The sequence below is a fragment of the Pongo abelii genome, chromosome 19 (assembly GCF_028885655.2).
Source record: "Pongo abelii isolate AG06213 chromosome 19, NHGRI_mPonAbe1-v2.0_pri, whole genome shotgun sequence".
Classification (NCBI taxonomy): domain Eukaryota; kingdom Metazoa; phylum Chordata; class Mammalia; order Primates; family Hominidae; genus Pongo; species Pongo abelii.
In genome coordinates, this window is record NC_072004.2 from 9,103,722 (window position 1) to 9,127,285 (window position 23,564).

General features: G+C 50.6%; 1 protein-coding gene across 4 annotated transcripts in view; it reads left to right on the top strand.

Moving 5' to 3' along the window:
- The window catches only part of NTN1 (netrin 1), a 244,213-nt gene that overhangs the window by 146,443 nt on the left and 74,206 nt on the right, over positions 1-23,564 (top strand). For all 4 annotated transcript variants that reach the window (XM_054535429.2, XM_054535428.2, XM_054535430.2 and 1 more), the window contains exon 3: positions 15,915-16,103. In XM_054535429.2, the coding sequence (XP_054391404.1) occupies positions 15,915-16,103 (189 nt within the window). The remainder of the gene's footprint in view (positions 1-15,914; positions 16,104-23,564) is intronic.

Here is a 23,564-nt window from a genome sequence, read left to right on the forward strand (position 1 = left end):
GCACGGTCCCTCCCCGCAAGGACTCAGGGTCATTTGCAGACTGGAAATCCCTTCCACTAGCTCATGTGTAAGAATATTAGCAAGGCCATTTGGGAGGCCGAGGCGGGCAGATCACGAGGTCAGGAGATCGAGACCATCCTGGCTAATACGGTGAAACCCCGTCTCTACTAAAAATACAAAATAAATAAATAAATAAATTAGCCGGGCATAGTGGCAGGAGCCTGTAGTCCCAGCTACTAGGGAGGCTGAGGTAGGAGAATGGCATGAACCTGTGGGCGGAGCTTGCAGTGAGCTGAGATCGAGCCACTGCACTCCAGCCTGGGAGACAGAGAGAGACTCCATCTCAAAAAAGAATATTAGCAAGGCCAATGCTAGCCTCAAACCTGTAAGGATCTGACATCCCAGAGGCAGGAAATGTATCTTCTAAGGCTCTCTGAGTTGGAAGGGTCTCCATCAGTCTATTCCACCTCCTCCCCAGAGCCGGAGTCTCTTGTACCATATTTTTCTACTTGAATGTCTCCAGGCATGGCAAAGTCACTCTCTCCCAGGGGTGGCCCATTCTAGCTCCTTTGGCCAGCTGGAATCTGCCATCCCCTGTCTTACCTCTGTTTGATGGTAGGCCACCTAAAATCTTTCATTATAATCTCATAGACACTTTACTGAGCTCTAAATGAATTGTACCTAGTGGTTTGATTAAAATAACTGGATTCAGAATTGGGGTTTAGATTTTGATCATTTTCACCACAAAGCATATCACAATGAAAATGGCTTTGTTTGGGTACAGATTTGGGGCTACTATGACCATACTTGCCTTCCTCCCCCTTGTGTCTCCTGGAACTGGAGTGTGATTGGTTCCACATGGGGATCTTTGCATGTGAAGTGGGGGCATGCTAACTAGTGACAGGGCCTCTTGAGAGGCTGGGTAGGGGCAGAGGGGCGTGGTCTGTCTGCTTGGCATTGACGGCCCTGCAGACAGTGCCCTGCAACTGGAATGCTTTCCAGTTTTGGGCAGGGTCTTTTCCCTTGTCACGAATCTCCACGTGCTCCTGGGCACAGGATATCTGTTCTTGTTTAGCAGATAGAGGGAAATAAGGGAACAACAAGCTGGCGCTAAGCAAATAGGAACTGAAGAATCAGACAATACTTTGAGTTAAGAAAAACCCAAACAGGACTCTTCTCTCCTGGACCTGTTGAGTTGAGGGGCCCTTTTAACCTCTTCTGGGAGTTGTGGAGACTGAGGAAATTAGAGTGGCCGTTGATTAAAAAAAAACCTTTGCGTGAAATCATACATCTTAGGCACAGCCCAAGCTGGATAGGGATCTGGTGTGTGCTGGAGGTAGCACTGACATGCCAGTCTTGGGGCATACTTTTACTAAAAATGATTTGTGCAATTTGAATTTAACTGGGTGTTCTGTATTTTTATTTGCTAAACCTGGCAACCCGAGTTTAGTCGGAGAGTGAATTAGGAAACTGAGAAGGCGTTTTGGTGTTGTCCTGGAGTGGCCCAATGGGACACTGGTTTCTGTTGGGCACACAGGGGTCTGGCGTGCATATTGGGACCCTGGTTTCACCCTGTCCCTGTCCACGAGCAGGAACCTTGATCTGTTGGTCACACAGGGGTCTGGTGTGCAGTATTGAACCCTGCAGTAGTTTCGGCTGCAGTCTGGGCTGGTCTCTGGAGGTTACAACCCAAGTCAAAGTTAACTAAAGAGATGAATTAAATAAAGGGCAAGCAGGGAGGGATACGGCCCATGGGGGTAGGGGGGAACAAAGGGCTGGGGAAGGTATCCCGGGAATTGCATGTTTTCCTGCCTGGTGTCAGGAGAACAGAATCAACTGCAAGTCATTAAGCCTCCCTTGCGCCAGCCTCTCCCACTGCCCTGGAGTCCTGCCTTGAATCTCCAGCCTGGCAAGTGCCTGGCTTAGTGACGGGAGCCATTACAGATGGGAAATGACTCCAGGGAGCCAGGAGCCAGGCTTGGCTGGCTTATCAGCCCTCATATGTCCATTTCATAAAGCACAGGGAGTGTATGCACCACCTCTAGGGAAAAGAGATTGGAAGGAACCCCCTGCTCCCCAACACACACACACACACCCTGCCGCCACCCCCCGAGCTGCTAACCAGATATCTGGGCAGGGTAGACAAGTCACAGAGCAAAGAGAATTTCATGGCAACAAAAGCTTCCGGGAGAACTTTGCTCAGACAATCTCTTCCAGTTTGAAAATTCTCTGCCTTCAGGAATGAATTCCAGCAGCCACAGGGTTTTATCAGGCTTCTTTCTGCTTGAGACCATGTCACCCTCACCATGCTGCTGGGGGTCTGGAAAGAGCTCTGAATTAGTTTGGTGAAGGGTTAGTCACCATTCACTATTGCCAGGTCCCTGGCAACATCTCTTTGCTTCTTAGGACCTTGTTTTTCTCATCTCCTTCTACAAGAGGGTTAAACTAGGAAACCCTGGAAGGCTGCACCAGCCCCAAGACCCTGGATTTGTCCTTAGAACAATGTCCCCCTTCCTTCTTTTGCTGATAGATCTGGAGCTTGGAGAGGAGTGGGTGGGATGGGGTGAGGTTTCATGCAGGGTCCTATTATAAGGAAGGAGCAGGGCAAGGCGCTGTGGCTCGCACCTGTAATCCCAGCACTTTGGGAGGCTGAGGAGGGTGGATCACTTGAGGTAGGAGTTCGAGACCAGCCTGGCCAACATGGTGAAAGCCCGTCTCTATTAAAAATGCAAAAATTAGCCAGGCGTGGTGGCACACACCTGTAATCCCAGCACTTTGGGAGGTCGAGGAGGGTGAGTCATTTGAGGTCAGGAGTTTGAGACCACCCTGGCCAACACGGTGAAACTCCGTCTCTACTAAAAATACAAAAATTAGCTGGGCATGGTGGTGGGCACCTGTAATCCTCAGCTACTTGGGAGGCTGAGGCAGGAAAATCGCTTGAAACCGGGAGGTAGAGGTTGCAGTGAGCTGAGATCACACCACTAAACTCCAGCCTGGGCGACAAGAGTGAAACCCCGTCTCAAAAAATACATAATAAATAAATAACGAAGGAAGGAGCAAGACCTCCAGTCTCTGGACCTCCATTGTGAAACTGTTTTTGTCCTGAAAGGCAAGAAAGTTTGCATCTCATAGACAGTGGGCAGCCATGGAAGGTTCCAGAATAGGGCAGTGACAAATGAGAGGAATGTCTGAAGAGGGATTTGGGGTGGCGGGCTGGTTGGAGGTGGAGAAGGTGTAGAGTTGTGCATGGCACATAGAGGGCCAGGGCTAAAGTCCCCGAAGGAGGTAGCAGAGAGAGCACTCACCCTCTGCCTGGGGCAGAGGCTCCGGACTGGAACGTGGAGGGAGGGTCTGAGGAACGCAGCAGACAAAGAACTGATGACTGCTCAGGGCTTACCGAAGCCTCCTCGGCATTTCCTCCAAGAGAGGGGCCGGCCCGCCGGGCAGGCGGAGAGAAGGATGTTTGTGCAGCAGGAACCTTGAGTGATTCTTTTGCAGCAAGGGCCTGGGAGATGTTCGTTAGGAGGGGATTGTTTCAAAGCCTTAGGCGGAGGCATAGCAGCCAAAAAAGGGCAGGGAAGAGAAAAGGCTAAGATGTTTACAGAGAAAAAAAAAAAAGTCAGTGGAAAAAATGACGGCGAGGTCAAGCAGATTTGGGGGATGGCCCCCACTGTCCACTGGGGAGGGGCCGGGTGCCCGGCACAGCGGGAGAAAGAGCCACAGGGCCTGGGCTGTACTTTTTGGAGAGCCGAGCCTGTGACCCCGGTATCCTTAATCCTGCCCGTGGTCCTGATCCCAAACCCCACAAAATGCCCTCTCCAGTCTATTTACCGCCAGCCTGTTTGCAGGGACCACGTCCATCAGTTGGTCCCCCCTGGACATTTCTGCTTGAAGAAGGAGACAGGACTCACCAGACTTAAGACTTATCTGCCCCCCACCCCTGTCCCTTCCCCCAGAAGCCTAAGAGGGTCTGGCTGCCGGGTAGGAGGCCAACTCCTAGCAGCCCTTTTGTCTGACGTCTTGACAAAGGGGCTGGGGCCTTTCCCAAGCCCCACAGGTGTGAAGAACTTGTTACTGTAGTGTTTATTCAGCCCTATTAGTGGCCTGAAGGACTGTTGACAGAAGGCCCCTTTGTGTTCAGACTTGGCTAAAGCTCCCTAAGCCCTCGACAAACACAGGCCACTTATCTCCGGGGACTTTATCAGAAACCATCTAAAGCCTGTCTTTGGCAAGCCGGGAACTCCAGCCTCCCTTCCCATTCCGACTATGACTCTGGGCACTGAGGTTCCAAAACACTTCCCACTTTCTTTCATTTTTCCTACAACCTTGATCCACCCCTCTTCCACGGCATTTCTGGTATCAGAGATAAAGCACAGGTGGTGGGGGGGAGGGGGAAGGGACGGTGGACAGAAATTCTGTTTTCACATTGGACCCTAAAAACTAAATGGAGTGGCCCTGCAGGCCTGTTTCTGAAAGACTTAAGAGAGGTGTGTGGGCTCCTCTCTGGGAGAACTTGGCTTCAGGGGCCTCTAAGGCTGACCATGGAGGGTCCCTGTGGAGAGGTGAAGCCAGCTGGACTTCCTGGGTCAGCTGGGGAATTGGAAAAATGTTCTGTCTTACAAGAGGATTGTAAAACGCACCAATCAGCACTCTGTAGCTAGCAAGAGGATTGTAAAATGCACCAATCAGTGCTCTGTAAAACACACCAATCAGCACTCTGTAAAATGCACCAATCAGCGCTCTGTAAAACACACCAATCAGCACTCTGTAAAATGCACCAATCACCGCTCGTAAAACGCACCAATCGGCCGGAGTCTAAAAGAAGCCAATCGTGGGGAGGATTGAAAAAAGGGCACTCTGATAGGACAGAAACGGAACATGGGTGGGGACAAACAAGGGAATAAAAGCTGGCCCCCCTCCCCTCAGCCACCAGTGGCAACCCACTGGGGTCTCTTTCCACGGTGTGGAAGGTTTGTTCTTTCACGCTTCACAATAAATCTTGCTGCTGCTCAGTCTTTGGGTCCGTGCCACCTTTTAGAGCTGTAACACTCACCGCCAAGGTCCAGGGCTTCATTCTTGAAGTGAGCCAGACCGGGAACCCGCTGGCAGGAACCAACTCTGGACACACTATTGCTCACTGCCCTCTGCTAAATCCCCCTGCTATGCCACCGCATGCCCAAAAGTAAACTCCTTTTTTCTCCCCCAAAATAGTTTCCTCTGCCCAGTCCCCTGGAGAGGATCCTGCACACCCATTCTCTGAAAGACCCAGGTGGTCGTCAGTCCTGTTGGCCACGCCCCTCTGATGGTTTCCGTGGAAAGGCTCCCATACCTTCACTTTCAGCAAGGGGGAGGCCTGCAGGGTCCTCCCACCACCACCCCACGGCCATGGCAGTTCCCGGCTGTGATCCACCCGCTGCCTGGAGGTGGTCTTAGTGCCCTTTCCACAGCCCCGTTACCGGCTTGATCCTGTCCCACCCTGAGGCTTCTTCACAGCGTCATTACCTGGCCTAGAGCACCCCACTTCTGAACTCCAGGGTCCGCTCCCAAAGGCCTCCATGCTGATGTGAGTCTGCTGATCTGTCCCCTACCCTGCAGGAGTTTGGGTATCATGAGTTAGACTTTCAGGGCCAGAAAAGAACTTAGAAATCATCAGACGCAGATGTTGTCATTTTTCAGATGGGAGAATGGGCTCAGAGGGGCCAAGTGGGCTGTCCAGGGTCACATACCTGGGGGAGTCGCGGAGCCGGAGCTAGAGTCCAGGCTTCCCACATCAGGCCCCAGCTCTCTTTCCTCTTGCTTGCTTGTGAGGTTGTAGCCATTGTGTTTGATCTTGGTTAGTAATAGTGACACTCCGGGGGGCGGCCAGGCGCGGTGGTTCATGCCTGTAATCCAAGCACTTTGGGAGGCCTAGGAGGGTGGATCACCTGAGATCAGGATTTCGAGACCAGCCTGGCCCACATGGTGAAACCCCGTCTTTACTAAAAATACAAAAATGGGCCAGGTGTGGTGGCACACGCCTGTAATCCCAGCTACTCGGGAAGCTGAGGCAAGAGAATTGCTTGAACCTGGGAGGCAGAGGTTGCAGTTAGGTGGGCAGGTCACCTAAGGTCAGGAGTTCAAGATCAATCTGGGCAACATGGTGAAACCCCGTCTCTACTAAAAATCCAAAAAAATTAGCAGGGCGTGATGGCGGGTGCCTGCAGTCCCAGCTACTTGGGAACCTGAGGCAGGAGAATCGCTTGAACCTGGGAGGCAGAGCTTGCAGTGAGCCGAGATCCTGCCACTGCACTCCAGCCTGGGTGACAGAGTGAGAGTCTGTCTCAAAAAAAAAAAGAAACTCCAGGGGTTGTCTTAGCTCCCTATGTCTTAGGGAATGCTGGTGAATCTGTGCATCCAGGCTGGAGAATCATCACAGGTTGGGGCCTTGAGAGGGGTTTGGTAGCTGCTTGAATTAAAAACCCCAGCTCAAGAGAAGGAAGAGGGGGCCGTGGTCTGTTGAGAGACGAAAATGCAGCAACGTCAGCCCTATGGCAGGCCTGCTTCCCACTCGGAACCGGGCACTTCCAAGGTCTCCATTCATGTTTGTTGAATGAAGCAATGAACGGGCAGTCAGGCAGAAGCGGCTCCTGTTTGGGTGTCCTTGTGGCATCTCGAAGTGCCACATCTTCCCTCACATGGTCTCTGGAACTCCAGAAAGTCCCATGGGACATCCTTACCTCGCTTGGCTCTCATGCCCAGTGTGGACTGACTCTGCCCGTTGACTCTTTTCTTTCAGACAAGTGAGTTGTCCAGTTCTCCTGGCCGTGTCTAGGAGAATGTTTGCCAGTGGTTTTTAAAATGGTTGAAATGAGGCACCCTCAATGAGTGCAAACCCCAGAGCCTTGAGTGGAACCAACTACTCCTGTGTGATGTCCTCATGGTCTCCGTAGGGGTCATCCAGTCTCGTGACTCCCTCTGGCTGGTCACTGCTGCATTGTATCTGGCCGGCTGATGTCTCCAGTGATGAGCCTTAAGCCTGTGTTTGGGGGATAGTGGTGGACCTGGGGGTGAGGCCACAGCGGCAGCAGCATTAACCAGACCTTAGCATGCCCAGGTATTTCCACCGACCCTGTCAGGGCAGGGACCATGACTGTCCTGCTCACTGTGATGTCCCCAGCACCTTGCATGGTGCCCAGAATGCACCAGGTAGGGGCTCAGTAAATATTTGTTGAATGCTTCGATAAATTCATGCCCTACCAGATTTGCTAACAGTGAAGTAAAACCTAAGTCTAGGCTTGGATTGTTTTATAAATGTATGTACATGTATGATCGTTTCTCTTATGCCCAGCTCACCTGTAGACACAAAAGGGCTGTGAGTCCCAGAAATGCTTGGGCCGGTCCTGCCTCGGCCCCTTTCCCAAAAGGAGCCCTTTGAGAGGTTGGCTCAGAATGATCCCCGGGTGTGGGCGGGAGTTAGGTGTGTGGGCAGCTGGAGTTGCTCAACCTAGCCATTTCAGGAGACGCTGAAAAGGGGGCTCAGAAAAACACACTGGGGGCGGAATACCTAAAATTTATAAACAGGAGCTGAACAATTTCTAAATAAATAGCATACCAAATGGAGCAGCAAAGTAGTAAAGGAAATACAGACTACCTCAAACTCTTAAAAATAACTCTCAAGTATTTTTATGATTCTGAACCAGTCATTTAAGGAGAAGTTTCTCTTGAAACCAGGCCTCTGAACACTGCCCCATCGCAGACCCCTGCGGTCAAACCTCCCTTTACCTCCCTGCAAAGGCTCTCTGTCCACACAGTGGGCCATGTCCCAACTGGGTTCTTTTCCATTGAGTTCCAGTTCCATCCCTCCCCATCAAAGCCTGCATTTGCACAGGATCCCCAGGTGACCATATGCACGTTATAGTTGGGGCAGCACTGGCAGAATATCCCATCTGTGCTCCGGCTCTCTTCTCAGGCCCTGTCCTCTCCCCGTTGTTCCAGAGAGGTCCAGAAGAACAGCCTCCTTGAGTGTTAGTCTTGACAGCTCTGGTCACCATTGAAAACAGTGCAATTACTAGAACCGCTGTCCACCTACCCCTGAGCCAGGAAGCACCCTGGGACAGGACTCCATCTTGCCTGCTGCTGTCACACCAGCACCTGGCCCTTTTAAAGGCGTCAGTCAAAGCTTTGTTGAAGGAGTTAATGACAGTTACCTCCTGGAGCAGCTTTCTTTTTCTTTTTTGTTTTTTTTGAGACAGAGTTTTGCTCTTGTCGCCCAGGCTGGAGTGCAATGGCGTGATCTCAGCTCACCGCAACCTTTGCCTCCCGGGTTCAAGCGATTCTCCTGCCTCATCCTCCCGAGTAGCTGGGATTACAGGCATGTGCCACCATGCCCACTAATTTTGTATTTTTTAGTAGAGACGGGGTTTCTCCATGCTGGTCAGGCTGGTTTCGAACTCCCGACCTCAGGTGTTCCACCCGCCTCGGCCTCCCAAAGTGCTGGGATTACAGGTGTGAGCCACTGCGCCCGGTGCTCCTGGAGCAGCTTTCTAAGCCTCAGAGTTTGCACTTAGAGAACAGCATCTGAGGCAAAGGGGAATAAACATTTACATACCCTGGAGGCAGCGGGCGTCATGATCTCCCTAACCCAGGAATTCTCAAACTCAGCACTATGGACATTTGGCAGGCTCCGTTTGGGGGAACTGTCCTGTGCATTGTAGGAAGTTTAGCAACCTCTCTGGTTTCTATCCCCTGGATGCAAACAGCCCCTCCCTCCCCAGTCGTGATAACCAAAAATGTCTATAGACATTGCCAGATGTCCACTGGGGGACAAAATTGCCACTGGTTGAGAACCACTGCCCCATCTCCCTCAGGGAATTTGTGAGTTGCACATGCTGAGTAGGTCTCCTGGTCCTTACCCAGCAGCCATGGACTCACCTAGCAGAGGAGCTGGTGAGGGAAGCAGCACCCGCCCCCAGACCTGCAAGTTTTTGCCATGCCCCAACCTGCCCGTGTGGCCTGGACATGTGGAAATGTGTCAACAATCATGACAGATCTGACAGCAGCGCTCGTCCCAGTGCGCAGGCAGCCAATGGCTGGGGCCTTCAGCGTGTGATGATGCCTATGTGAATTGGGTTTTTTTTGGAGAATTCAGCTGTTATGCTACAGAGATAACATGGTCAGTCTTCTCAAAAGAACCGCTCTGGAAGGGAGAGGACATGGTGATCCTGTGTGCTGGAGGGCTGCTGTGGGGTACTGGGCCCCAGACCAGAGCCTCTGAGGAGACCCATCACCAAATGGCCTTCCTGCTCCAGTGAGAAGCCCCTGGGCCATGTGAAGTCTGGGGGAGCCAGGACCAGAGTCCCTGAGAGACATGGTCTGGAAACTGCTCACCAATGTCTGCTGGATGCTTTCTGGGCCTGGGGTAGTCCTGATGGGATTGAGAATGAGTTTGCCAGGGTCTTTTGGGGCGGGCCAACACCTATGGTTTGGTAAATTCATCAAAAGCAATGGATGCAGATTCAGTCTCTGTGTGCAAGGCACTACTTAGAGTTCCAGGAAGAGTCCAGGGGACTTAGATGTGGGTTTTTCTCTCTAAAGCACAGCAGTCTACTTGAGCAGACAGAAGTGAAGTTGATGAGTTAAAGCAGTCGAAAGCAACAATCAGATGTCACAAGGCTATGCCTTGTCAGGGAGTGGTTCAGGCAGTAAATCCTCTATCTGCCCTACCTGTCTATCTAACTGTCTCTGTACATACCTGCTTGCCTGTCTACCTGCCCACCTACCTATCCATCCATCCATCCATCCATCCATCCATCCATCCATGCGTCTATCCATCCATCCATGCATCTGTCCATCCATTTATCTATCCATCCGTTTCATCCATCCATTCATCCTTTCATTCATACCATCCATCCATCCATCCATGCGTCTATCCATCCATCCATGCATCTGTCCATCCATTTCATCCATCCATTCATCCTTTCATTCATACCATCCATCCATCCATCCACCCACCCACCCACCCACCCACCTATCAACCCCATCCATCCATCCATCCTTCCCTCCCTCCCTCCCTCCATCCATCCACCTACCTATCAACCCCATCCATCCATCCATCCCTCCCTCCCCCATCTATCCATCCATCCATCCATCCACCTTTTCATCCTTCCATTCATTCATCCATCCATCTATCTACTCTCTTGTTTGCTTTCTGTCTCTCATTTGCACAACAAAAATGTATGAAGGCTTTCTGTGGGCTGGAGGATATAAGAGCAAACGCTGTCCCTATCCTCAACAAACCAACACAGTTAATGAGAGATTAGTCCCACTTGATCAGAGAATTTTCTGACATGAGTTTGTTCCCTCCATTAGATGGGGAACCCATGGATAGTTGAGAGTGCATTGTCCATCTGTGTATCTCACATAGCCTGTAGCACAGAGCTGGGAACATAGCTAGAGCACTGTGAGTATGCACTGAATTAATCTGACCTGGGGAGTGTGAAGGGGTTGAGCAGTTCCAGGTTGGTGGGAGAGGGAGAGGGGCAGAAGGGCAGGAATGTTGAGAGGTAAGGAGTGGCCACAGGCATGTGTTGAAATAGGACTTAGAGGACTTTTTGATGGGGGAAGAAAATGGGAACCCACCTCTTGGGCCTCTCTCCCTACTGGGTTTCTGGTTGGAAAGTGGGGCCTCTCCCCCTCCTACCTTCCTTACCCTCGTTATGTCCTGGGTCTGAAATGCAGCCACAATTGATGCATCCTTGGTGATCCTCACATGATAGCCAAAGAGGGGCACAAAGCTTGGGGTGTCTGTGGGTGTCTGGGGTACCCCTGGATAAGAGGCAGAGCCTCAATGGCCTAGGCAGTGCTTCTGTTCTTGCCCCTGCTGGTCCCTCAGAGTGTCTCTGCCACCCCCAACCCCCTTTTCTCTGGGCTGACCTCTCTGTTCTCACAAAGCTGCCCTTTCCTCCCTGCCTTGAAATCTGATAATGAAACTAATACCCAATATTTTTACCTCCAAGAGATGCAGAAGATAAACAGGAAGGCAGGAAGGATTAAGGTGTCTCTCCGAGGAAGGGGCTGGGGACAGGCCGGGAGTTGGGTGACGCCTCTGTGTGGAGCCGAGGGATCCAGATGTGAGCTGCTTTTGCCCAATGCATTTTTCCATCTGTGCAGAGAAAATAAAACAAAGAGAAAAGAAAACAAGCTGTAAAATACTTTGCAGAAGTCTGAGCATGGGCATTTGCTACTTGATGTCTCCTGACAGCTCCAAGAAGCAGGGGAGGGAAGGGAGCCCTGCCTTTTGATGTTTGCCTCAGAGTTTTCTTTTGTGTGACCAGTTGTTTAGGAAGAACCTTTTGTTGGCGTAAGGTGCATATGGAAGAGAGCTACCAGCCCCCAGCTTTCTCCTGGGGTGGGAAAAGTGGAGGCTGAGCTCCCAGAAGGGGCTCAGAGGTTAGGGCAGGCCCCGCTGGGAAATGCAGGAGAAGGACATTTGCCTCCAAGAAGGACAGGATGATGCTGTTAACCAGGCCTTTCCTGGTACAAGGGAGGCCTGAAGAACTGAGGCCTGGGTGATCCTTCCAGATCCCTGTCCCCAGGCAGGTGTTCCAGGTCCTGTGATTTCTGTGCTTGTAAGAAAGATGTAGATTCTGACTGTAGTCTAGGCCAGCTGTTACTTCCAGTGATAGGGGTCTTTTCCTCTGAGCCAGTGGACCAGGAGCCAGAAGGGCAGGGTGTCCGTCCTGGGCCCCCCATTTACTGGCTCTGTGGTCCTGGGCTGGTTGGTCATTTCACTTCTCTGAGCAGGCCCCTGTCACCCTTGTCTGGCAGAGTGAGTCCAAAGACAGTGAGTGTGCATGGGCGTGACAGTCGTCCGCGGGAGGGCAAGGTGCAGCTGCAGCCTCTTTCTTTGCATTTGGTTGAACTCAGCCCTGGGAACACTTGCTGGAGGACACTTAGCAAGGCTCTGGGACTCATCCCCTGGTCTAATTTGGCTTCTGGCTGCTTTCAGGCTTCAGGGCAGGAGCTGTCTTTTCTCCTGTATCCCACACTGCTTTCTCTAAGGCCCTGTCCACCCCTATTTGTAAATGAAATGACTAATGGGTGAGTGACTTGGCAGTGACTCTAGGAAGAGCACTTAAAGAATCTTGTCGTAACATCAGAGAGAAAAATTAAAGAGGCACATGTTTTTCTAAAGATCACAAATTAAAGTAACGTGAATGAGAAACTTAAAAATATTTACAGCTTATATGGCAGAAAAGACAAACGATGTTTAATCCTTCTGATCACTAGACAGCATGAAAAAAGTCCACCTTATTTGAAAACTGGGCAAATGGCATGAACAGGCAATGCACAAAAAAAGAAATATAAATAGAAAAACAATACGTGGGGAAATGCCCAACCTTCCTAGTAATCAAAGACATGCAAATTAAAATCGTGTGTGTGTGTGTGTGTGTGTTCTCTCAGACAGAGTGGCCAAGCTTTTTTAAAAAGAATGCTGATACCAAATGCATATTATTCTTTTCAAGCACGTGGTGAAATAGGAGCTCTCATATCCTGCTGGTGGGTGTATAAGCCAGTACAGCCTTTCTTGAGGGCAGTTTGGCAGTTTGGAGCCAATGTTAAAAACATGTAGAAGGGCTGGGCGCAGTGGCTCACATCTGTAAATCATAGCACTTTGGGAGGCCGAGGTGGGTGGATCACGAGGTCAGGAGTTCGAGACCAGTCTGGCCAACATAGTGAAACCCCGTCTCTACTAAAAATACAAAAAATTAGCCGGGTGTGGTGGCAGGCGCCTGTAATAGCACCTACTTGGGAGGCTGAGGCGGGAGAATCGCGTGAACCTGGGAGGTGGAGGTTGCAGTGAGCTGAGATCATGCCACTGCACTCCAGCCTGGGCTACAGAATGAGACTCCATCTCAAATAAATAAATAAATAAATAAAAATTAAATAAATAAATAAGAATATAAAAACGTAGATTTAAAATTCAACCCAGTAATTCCATCTAGAGAAATTTGTGCTACAACAGTCATTGGAGCAGAGCACAAATATGTATGTTCAAAGGTGGTTCAAGGTGGTTACCTTTATGTTCAAAGGTAGTTAACATTTATAATAGTGAAAAGTGGGAAACGACCTATAGCTGCCCAACCCTAGGAGGTCCTTCTTTTAAATGCCTCCACTTCCAATTCCAATAGGCCCACTATGCATAGCCATGCAACACAGTGCCAGAGGAGTTTTATTTTTTAGTTTTTAATTTTTGTGAGATAGGGTCTTGCTCTGTGGCTCAGGCTGGAGTTCAGTGGTGGCTCATGGCAACCTCCACCTCCCAGGTTCAAGAGATTCTCCTGCATCAGCCTCCCAAGTTGCTGGGATTACAGGCGCAAACCACCATGCCTGACTAATTTTTGTATTTTTTGGTAGAGACGGGGTTTCACCATATTAGCCAGGCTGGTCTCAAACTCCTGGCTCCAAGAAATCTGCCCACCTTGGCCTCTCAAAGTGCTGGGATTATAGGTGTGAGCCACCATGCCCAGCCCGGACAACTTTTAAACATCGTGAAGAACAGTATTTGACACAAGAAAGTGTTCATTATTATGAAAAAAAAACCCCACAAAACTAGATGTATAAAAGTATGATCTGTTTGTAGGAAAGAATTAAATAGCTCCACAACTGAACAAATGTTCATTAAAGCCTGAAAGGAAAGATGTCTGTCGCAACTGTGGTTGGTAGAAATGAGTGTGTTCCTTTCTCTTCTTGCTTTTGTTTTTTGAGTGCATGAATTAAATATATATTTCTTAGGTTGGGTGTGGTGGCTCACGCCTATAATCCCAGCACTTTGGGAGACCAAAACAGGCAGATATCTTGAGCCCAGGAGTTCGAGACCAGCCTGGGCAACATGGTGAAACCCTGTTTCTACGTAGAAATACAAAAAATTCACTGGGCATGGTGGCACATGTCTGTGGTCCCAGCTACTTGGGAGGCTGAGGTGGGAGGATCTCATGAGCCTGGGAGACAGAGGTCTCAGTGAGCCTAGATCCGTGCCATTGCACTCCAGCCTGGGCAACAGAGTGAGACCCTGCCTCAAACAAAACAAAACAAAAAATACCCAGCATATATTTCTTTAGAAATTCCATAAAATGTGATTTAGAACACACTGAGCATGAAACCATGTTGTGGAGTGAACAAGAAGAGGCCAGACCTGTGCTGGAGTAACCCTGGGGTTGGAAGCCTAAAGAAGAAGGCAGGTAACAGGCAATCCTCATGTGGCACAAGGAAAGCTGTGTGAGGCTGTGCTGGGTGCCCACGCCAGGCTGGTGGGGTGGAGCGGGGCTGGGAAGTAACACTGGAACCAAGACCTGGGGGATGAGAAGGAAGCAGCCAGATAAAACAGGAGTGTCCTGGGAGGAAGGGAACAGCATGTCCAGAGCCTGAGAGGGGCAGGTGAGGGGTCCTTGCACATGGCTCTACAAACAGACCAAAGTTTGGAATCACTGGAGCATAAAGAGCGAGAGGCTGAAGGACGAGGCAGGACCAGCTTATTTGGAGCCCTGAAGGCCATGCTGAGTGCTTTCGACTTGATCCTGATGGGCGCCCTCAGATTGGTGCTTAGAAATCCTGCTCTGGGCTGAGTGCGGTGGCTCACGGCTGTCATCCCAGCACTTTGGGAGGCTGAGGTGGGAGGGTCACAAGGTCAGGAGTTCAAGACCAGCCTGACCAACATGGTGAAATCCCATCTCTACTAAAAAGACAAAAATTAGCCTGGCGTGGTGGCGTGCACCTGTAATCCCAGCTACTTAGGAGGGTGAGGCAGGAGAATCGCTTGAACCCGGGAGGCGGAGGTTGCAGTGAGCCGAGATCAGGCCACTGCACTCCAGCCTGGGTGACAGAGAAAGACTCCCGTCTCAGAAACAACAAACAAACAAAAAGAAATCCTGCTTCTGCTGATCATGCTGAGGCGAGCCTGCGGGGCTCAGCTCAAGCCACAGGGAACCTGAGGGCAGGATGGTAAGGAGTGAATGACGTCAGGCAGGTGACTCTGGGTTCAAGTGGAGACCCCAGACCTGAAGCTGGAAATACTGATTTGGGAGTTGGGAGCACAGAGATGATGAGTGGTGAAGGAGACAGATGGAGAGGGTGTGGGGGTGAGCAGGGAAAGAGAGCTGAATCCTGAGCAATGCTCATGGGGAGGGAACAGGTGGAGCAGAGCCATAGCGGACGATGTGGGGGTCCTCTCCCCAGAGCAGGGCTGGGCAGCCTCTGGAAGCTGGACAGGTTGAGGTGGGAAGAACGATGGTGTGCAGGCCCCAGAGTCCTCGGTGGACGAGGAGGAGGGGGAGAAGGGGAGGCTGGGCTGGCAGCAGGGGCCTCAGTAGTTTGCTCAGCTGCTACGACAAAGTGCGACGGACTAGGGGCTGAGACGCTAGACGTTTACTTCTCACAGTTCTGCAGCCTGGAAGTCCAAGATCAAGGCGTTGGCAGGGTTGGTTGCTCTGGAGGCCCTTCTGCGTGGCTTGCAGATGGCCGCCCTCTGGCAACGTCCTCACGGGATCTCTTCTCCGTGCACATGCGTCCCTGTGTCTCTCTATGTGTCCTCATCTCCTCTTCTCACAACGACACAGTCATACTGGCATAGGGCCCACTCTGAGGGCCTTGTTTTAAGACTCTGTCTCCAAATACGGTCACATTCTGAGGTACTGGGGGTCACGGCTTCAACATAAGAATTTTGGGAGAACCTCAGCCATGGTACTGTTACGTGCCCAATAAATGCTTACGGGTACAAACAGGAGGAGCCGAGGAGGAGCTCCTGGAGCACAAGTCTGCCTGCCTGGCTCTGCTAGTGGAGAAGGGAGGAGTTGAGGAGGAGGGGTTTCTTTTGACGCTTATGGGTGCCTGTCCTCCCCATGCCCCTGAGGCTGACACCTCTCTGTCTCCCCCTGCAGCCTGTAACTGCAACCTGCATGCCCGGCGCTGCCGCTTCAACATGGAGCTCTACAAGCTTTCGGGGCGCAAGAGCGGAGGTGTCTGCCTCAACTGTCGCCACAACACCGCCGGCCGCCACTGCCACTACTGCAAGGAGGGCTACTACCGCGACATGGGCAAGCCCATCACCCACCGGAAGGCCTGCAAAGGTGGGCTACACGTGGCAGGATGGGGGGCTGGGGAGACCCTGGGAACATCAGTCCTCCCGCTCCCTCCTCGCTTCCTTTTCTATTTTCTTCCAGTCTGTGTACAAATTGGCATTGACTGAGGTCATCTCTCTCTCTTTCTCTCTCTCTCTGTGACACACACAGATACACACACACACACACACACACACACACACACACACACACACACACAGGCCTCCCTGGTATTTGGAGGTGTAAGCCAAAACAAAGGGGTGATGGAGACATGGCTCAAAGGAGAAGAAAGGAGAAGGTGTGATCCCCTACAAGGGTGCAGGGCTGCGGCCGCCAACACCTCTCCCTCCCCTCCCCCTCCTGGGCTTCTCTGCACAGGTGTGCTGCATACCAGAGGGCTGCGAGTCATGTTCGCCAGGCTTACTGTTGGGACAAAGGACTCTCTTTCACCAAATGCACGCAGACGCACTTCTTTGGATGTGTGCGCACCGCCCCTCACTCCCCCCCGAAACACACACACACACACACACACACACACACACACGTACAGTCACAGCGAGGTCGGCAGTTTCAGGGGCAGGGTCTCAGAAGGAACGTTTAATCCATCTGCAAATAGCTTTACTTCTCAGGACAAAAAAAAAATTAAAAGGAGACGGGAGACTATTTTCGTCCACTGAAGCAAGCACTAATGTTTTAACTTTCTGCTGTTTGTTTTTCTCGTACCAACAAAAATGAAGCAATGGTCAGATGATTCAGAGAAGTTGATGAAATGCCAGGGAATTCAGTGATGCTGGAGGGTGAGAAGTGGGGCCCCCCCACCCCACAAAATCTTTTGGGAATTCCAGGAACCAGGGCTTTCCTGCTGCAAAACTTGTGGCCTAAGGCCGGGGCCTGCCATGAACATGGCTTCCCAAGAAGATATTTACCTCTGAGGGCTCATGGGCAACACCTCGGCATGGGTGGGGTCCTGACCTGGACTTGTGTAGACCCTGACACACCAGGGTCCCAAGCCACGGCAGACAGGCCCAGGTGGTGTGCTGCCGGAGAGAAACCCTTCTGTGGCCACTGCTCAGCGTGTGGATGAAGCAAAAGTATCATCTTCTTAACAGGAAGTCCACCAGATGTTGGGCACTTGTGTGCAGGACTGACTACATAATTTGCAGGGCCCAGCACAAAATGAAAATAGGGGGCTTCCAGCACTTTGGGAGGCCAAGACGGGCGGATCACCCTAGGTCAGGACTTCAAGACCAGCCTGCCTCACGTGGTGAAACCCCATCTCCACTAAAAATACAAAGATTAACCAGGTGTGATGGCTCGCGCCTGTAATCCCAGCTACTTAGGAGGCTGAGGCAGGAGAATAGCTTAAGCCCGGGAGGCGGAGGTTGCAGTGAGCCAAGATTGCGCCACCGCACTCCAGCCTGGGTGACACAGCAAAACTCTGTCTCGAAAAAAAAAAAGAAAGAAAGAACATCTCGGGAAAAAAAAAAAGAAAGTAACAAAGTAGGGGGCTTCTTATTCCAAAGCTATTAAGAATTTTGAAACAAGGACAGCAGAGTTTCAACCAAGCTGGTGCCCTTCTGAGCACGGAGCCCATGAATCCAACCCAGCCCTGCTTATGTGGAACACTTTTCTCAAAATAAAATAAACAGGTTCCCAATCTGTCTCCTCCAGGAGAAATCCCTTTGATTCCAAATGCATAGGCATAAATAGAATGGCTCCCTAGGTCAAGCAAGATGTCCCTTTGTGTCTGCGAACTTACGGCTGCCTCTGGTGGTTGCCAAGAGAAACATGAGCAGAAAGGTAGCTGTGCTGTTTCCACATTTTAAAAAAAATCACGATTTCAGGTGAGAATCCCCCAGAAGACTGAGCAGAGAATGAATGGGAAGGTGGCCCAGGCAAAGGGACCCAAGAAACATCTGCAATGCCAGAAAGGTGTGACCAGGACAAGCCCCGAGAGAGATGGCTTTGGGCTTTCAGAGAACATAGTTGGAAGGTATCCAGCTCCTTTGCCTGTGCCCAGAGTGTTTGTTGTCTCTCTTTTACAGAAGAAATTGAGGCCAGGGGTCTTGTAAACAGCTGGCTTACACATAGATTTCTTAGGAGTTCAGCCAAGAAATTTTACCCAACAGTGGCCACTCAGGTGGGCAGTCCTGTGCCTGAGAGTGAGAAGGTCTGGGTGAGAAAGGGCACTGGTCACTTCCTGTCATGCCAGTTTCTGCTACCTGATTAGAAATGTATGTTTCCCAGAGAGGCAAGAAGGGGCAGGGCCCTAGTCACCTCCACCTACCCCCTGTTGCTGTGGGCAGGGACAAGAGCCATTTGCAGCCTCTCACCACTCAGACTGAGAGATGTCAGGAAGCCACAGGGTCCTGGGAACCCGCAGGCCATTCTCCAGGGCTCTGCCACTCTGGCTGAATGGCATGATATTGCCCACCTTCCTTTACTGGTTTCTAGGAGGGTCAGATGCAAATAAATGAGGATGTGTTCTTGTTTTATGAGTTACAACACTGTGGCCAGCCTAGATGGCTGTGTTTTCCTTCCCAGCCCTGGAGAGCAGCTGCCTCGGCCTTGGTGGGAACCCTGGGAGAATAACTCACAGGACGGGAAAACCTGAGGATGGATTCTGCTCAGAAAGACACAGGCAAATTCTACTGAGGAAATGTGGCAGGAAAGGGTGGGACTCTTAGTGCCTCTTGACTGGGGAGGAATGACAGTGTTTCAAGGAAACTGCCATCAGATTGGTGAAGAAAGACAGTGCTTCAAGGAACTTGTCACCTGATTGGTGACAGAAGACTACACTTAAAAAAATTTGCCACCTGATTGGTGAGGAAAGACAGTGCTTTGAGGTTTCCGCTTTCTGAAAAAGCATTGCCCAGAGATCTCTGCTTCGTGATTGGCAAGAAAATATCTACTCTCTGATTGGTGAGCAAAAATTTGACCCAAGAAGTCCAGCCATCTGATTGGTGAGGAAAGACATCTCTGGGAAGTCCAGATCTTTCCCCTCAGCTCTTTCCTTTCCTGGTGTCATGCTCTTATGGGATATGGGACACTTCCCACCAAAAAGAGACCCTGAGATCTTGGTGGGAACCATTCTTAGGAGAAGTTCAGATGCCGGTGGGATGTGTACCCTTGAGATCTTCACAAGGGGGTCTCCCGGTCAACCCCCTTCCACCACCACCACCACCACCACCACCACCAGCGCCTCCTGCCTTGTATTCCCAGGGCCAGATGGTTCAAGGAAATGGTTCCTCGCATGGAAGCACTTTTTCCCCAGTATTTGATCTTTGACAGTTTGCTCTCAGAGCCTTCTGAAATTTTGTAGATGTGGTGCTGACCCCAGGCTCCGGCTTTTTTTTTTTTTTTTTTTTTTTTGAGATGGAGTCTCGCTCTGTTGTCCAGGCTGGAGTGCTGTGGCGCAATCTCGGCTCACTGCAACCTCTGCCTCCCGGGTTCAAGCGATTCTCCTGCCTCAGCCTCCAGAGTAGCTGGGATTATAGGTGCCTGCCACCACAACTAGCTAATTTTTGTATTTTTAGTAGATACGGGGTTTCACCATGTTGGCCAGGCTGGTCTCGAACTCCTGACTTCAGGTGATCTGTCCACCTCGGCCTCCCAAATTGCTGGGATTACAGGTGTGAGCCACAGTGCTTGGCCGGTTAGGCCCCATCTTTTGAGATTGACTTCTGGGAGCCCTATCATAGGCTTTCAGATGCACTTCTTTGCCTTGTTTCAGATGAATTTCACAGGGGAACAGGGACAAAGGGCAGGGGTTCTTGACTCCCAAATTGGCTTGGGAACGGCCTTTGGGGCCTCTTTACCCCAGACTTCTCAGGGCCTGGGCAGGGGGCCGAGGCCACCCATATACTGCTGGTGATTGGCTGACTCTGGACCTTGTCCAGTGTAGAGCAGGGGTGGACCCAGACAAGAACAGCCTGGAGTAAAGGCATCAGATTCCAAACGTTACTATGTAGTTGCTCCATTTGGGAAGTTTCGTAGCAACAAATTTGTTGGGTTCTTTCTCGCCTCCCCTGGTTTAGAAGCAAACCAGAGCTGGCAGGGTTGGTGCATACAAAGGACTGTAATAAACATACCCAGGGAACAGGCGGCTGCACTCTCCAGCTATTCAGTGCGATTTCACAGCACTGGGACGGCCTCGTTGTGGTGCAAGCTGTTGTCCTATACAAAGTCAGATGAGATAAATTTCTCCCTTTTCTCTGCCGAATGGTTTGTGAATGATACTCGTCTTGGAGTCTGTCAAAAGACAGGAGGTTTTGTTTACCATTTGTCTTCTTTATGGACTTTGGGGGCTCTTTCTCTTTAGAGCGGTCAAAGACGACCAAAGACGACGTTGCTATTTAACCATTTCAGCCCTGCCCCCATTGATAACAATATTAATTTATCATTTTCCCAAACCATCTGTGATAGATAAAGACATTCCAGGAGTCTCCTGTGAACCGAATTGTGATGAGAATTAAGAAATTAACAACTGCATCCAGCATCCCCGTACAAAGGGCTTGCATTTCCATCTCACTGAGCTGCCTGTTTCCTTCTCTCATTGTCTTTCCCCCTTTCAAGCCCACAGTTCGTGTGGTTGAATGAAGGCTAAGAAGGTGCTTGAGTCCCAAGCAAGAAGATGCAATAATTAGCCAGGGCAAAAGCATGCAGTCACCCTCACATCTTTGCCAGGATGTTCTTGCTACTTCCATCCACCCCTTATTTCTTTCGGCAGCTCGGTCAAGAGTTGCTGGATGGGGAGGAAATGAACACCACAGTCTTGCCCCCTCTGTTTCCTTGGGTCTCTGTGTGCAGGGGACTCCCCATGACTTTCTCATTCGTGATTCTCCACCTTCACTGTATGGTGTCATCAGCATTATTTGTCTGTAACTTATGCTGTGAGTCTCACCCTTGGCTGCACATTGGAACCACTTGGGGAGATTTGAAAATACTGCCGCCTGGATCCCACCCCCAGAAATTCTGGTTTAATTAATGGGTCCAGATGCAATCTGGGCATTCGGAATTGGAAAAGCTCCCCTGGAGATTCTAATGTGTAACCAACACTGAGAACCACAGAGAATAAGAAATGAGGATGGTGAGTTGCTCTTGGTGGCATTAAGGGAAGACTTGTAGGCAGCCTAGACCCCGGGTTTATTCTTTTGAGGAGAGAGATTGATCATCAATGAATTTAAATGTTTTTTATGATTCTCTTGATGAAAACTGGGAGGGTGAGCATTTAAATTTTTTAAATTTAAAAATCTTGGCCTGGCGCAGTGGCTTATGCCTGTAATCCCAACACTTTGGGAGGCTGCGGCAGGCGGATCACCTGAGGTCGGGAGTTTGAGACTAGCCTGACCAACATGGAGAAACCCTGTCTCTACTAAAGATACAAAATTAGCTGGGCGTGGTGGCACATGCCTGTAATCCCAACTACTTGGGAGGCTGAGGCAGGAGAATTGCTTGAGCCCAGGAGGTGGAGGTTGCAGTGAGCCGAGATCATGCCATTGCACTCCAGCCTGGGCAACAAGAGTGAAACTCCGTCTCAAAAAAAAAAAAAAAAATCTTACCGGGCAAGGCTGGGAGCTTAGCTAGTGTAGCCTGATTAAGGCACAAGATCAGACAATCATCAGTGCCAGACAGATAGTGCTTGCATGTGTGTGCGTGAATATGTGTATTTAGATCTGATCATTTGTGGATTTATTCACAGCACAGCAAAGTTCCCGGGCTCCCACCCTTCTTGGTCTTCCTGACTCTAAGGCATTATCCACCTACCCTATAAAAGCCTCAGGGGCACCCTTTCAATATGTGGGTCCCTTGTCACATTTCCATTACCTGTATTTACACTTTCATGTTTTTTTGTGGGGGGTGCAGGGAAAAGGGTTGGTCATCTGAGGCAGGAAGGTACTTAGTGGCTGGAGCGGCTCCAGCTTTGAGGACAGAGATGCCAAGGCAACGAGTGGGCTTCATTATGGCCAGGTAAGGTTAGTACCTACTGGGAGAAACTGACACCTTAGATACTGCATTTGGGAGAGAGAATTCCCAGTGAAAGAGTTTCACTCCAACTGTGATCTGTGTGGATGCATCTTTTCCCTTGGGAGACATGAGCATCAAAAACCTCACCTATGTATTTGGCTCCATGTTCAAAGTCTATAGGGTATCAGATAAGACTGGTGACCTCTCTAGACCTCAGTCTCCTCATCTGTGGGATTATGTTCAGGTTGCTGGCCTCTGAATCCCTTCCAGCTTTGACATTCCACATTCCACATGCTTCTTAAGTAGTCAGCCTCTTAGGAGAACCTGACACAATAGGACAATTCTTTGTAGCAGTGAAGTTTGTGATCTGGTGACTCAGAAAAGCTGGTAGAGCTAGGAAATTAGGTGGAAGTGGTTTGATTGCAGTCTTTACAGATGAAAAGAGTCCCTGATCTTGTGACTCGGCCCATGTGGCGCACTGTGCCAAACAGGGTCTTCCCGGCCCAGCTGTGCTCATTCCCTGGGCGCTCTTGGCCCGTCCACATTTTCACCTCCCTGGATGTGAGTTCTCTCATCTCTCAGGACCACTTTTATCCCCAAATGCCACATGGAAATTCCTGGAGGATTGGCTGGGCGCGGTGGCTCACGCCTATAATCCCAGCACTTTGGGAGGCCGAGGCGGGTGGATCACCTGAGGTCAGGAGTTCGAGACCAGCCTGGGCAACATGGTGAAACCCTGTCTCTACTAAAAATACAAAAATTAGCCGGGCGTGGTGGCGTGTGCCTGTAGTCCCAGCTACTTGGGAGGCTGAGGCAGGAGAATTGCTTGAGTCCAGGAGGCGGAGGTTACAGTGAGCCGAGATCACACCATTGCACTCCAGCCTGGGCGACAGAGCAAGACTCTGTCTCAAAAAAAAGAAAAAGGAAACGAAATTCCTGGAGGATATGCAGGGGTTCCTGTGCTTGAGCAGAAAAGACTCCTGATCATTGAGCTCCCCAAGTCAGTGGAAGTTCTGGGTTTGGCCAGAGCGTTAAGGCCATTTTACTTGAGGAAATAGTGTCTTTCGGGCTTTTTGTTGCCAGGAGAGCACTTATGGGGCCGGGGGTGGGTGGCACGGGGGTAGGGATGCAGAGCTTTGAAAAGCATGGAATTTGGCATTATTCAGACCAGAGTTCAGTTTCCACCTCTGGAGGCAAGACACTTACTCTTGGGGGCCTCAGCTTTCTTATCTGCAAATGGGGATCATAGTCCCTCCTCCCTCCTAGGGCTATGGTGCAGATTAAATGAGATGATGTGGAGGACGTCCGGGCATGTAGCATGCGTTCCATACATGGCAGCTATTATGATTATTTGTGCAAGTCAGGGAAAACAGAAACACTAGAACCGTCTGCCATTGTTGGCACATACACAAAGCAGAGATGCTTCCTTTGACCCTCTGGTTGATTTAGTTCTTTCTGTGAGTGGTGGCCCTCGGGAGAACCGGCCCCTCTTGCTTCAAGGGC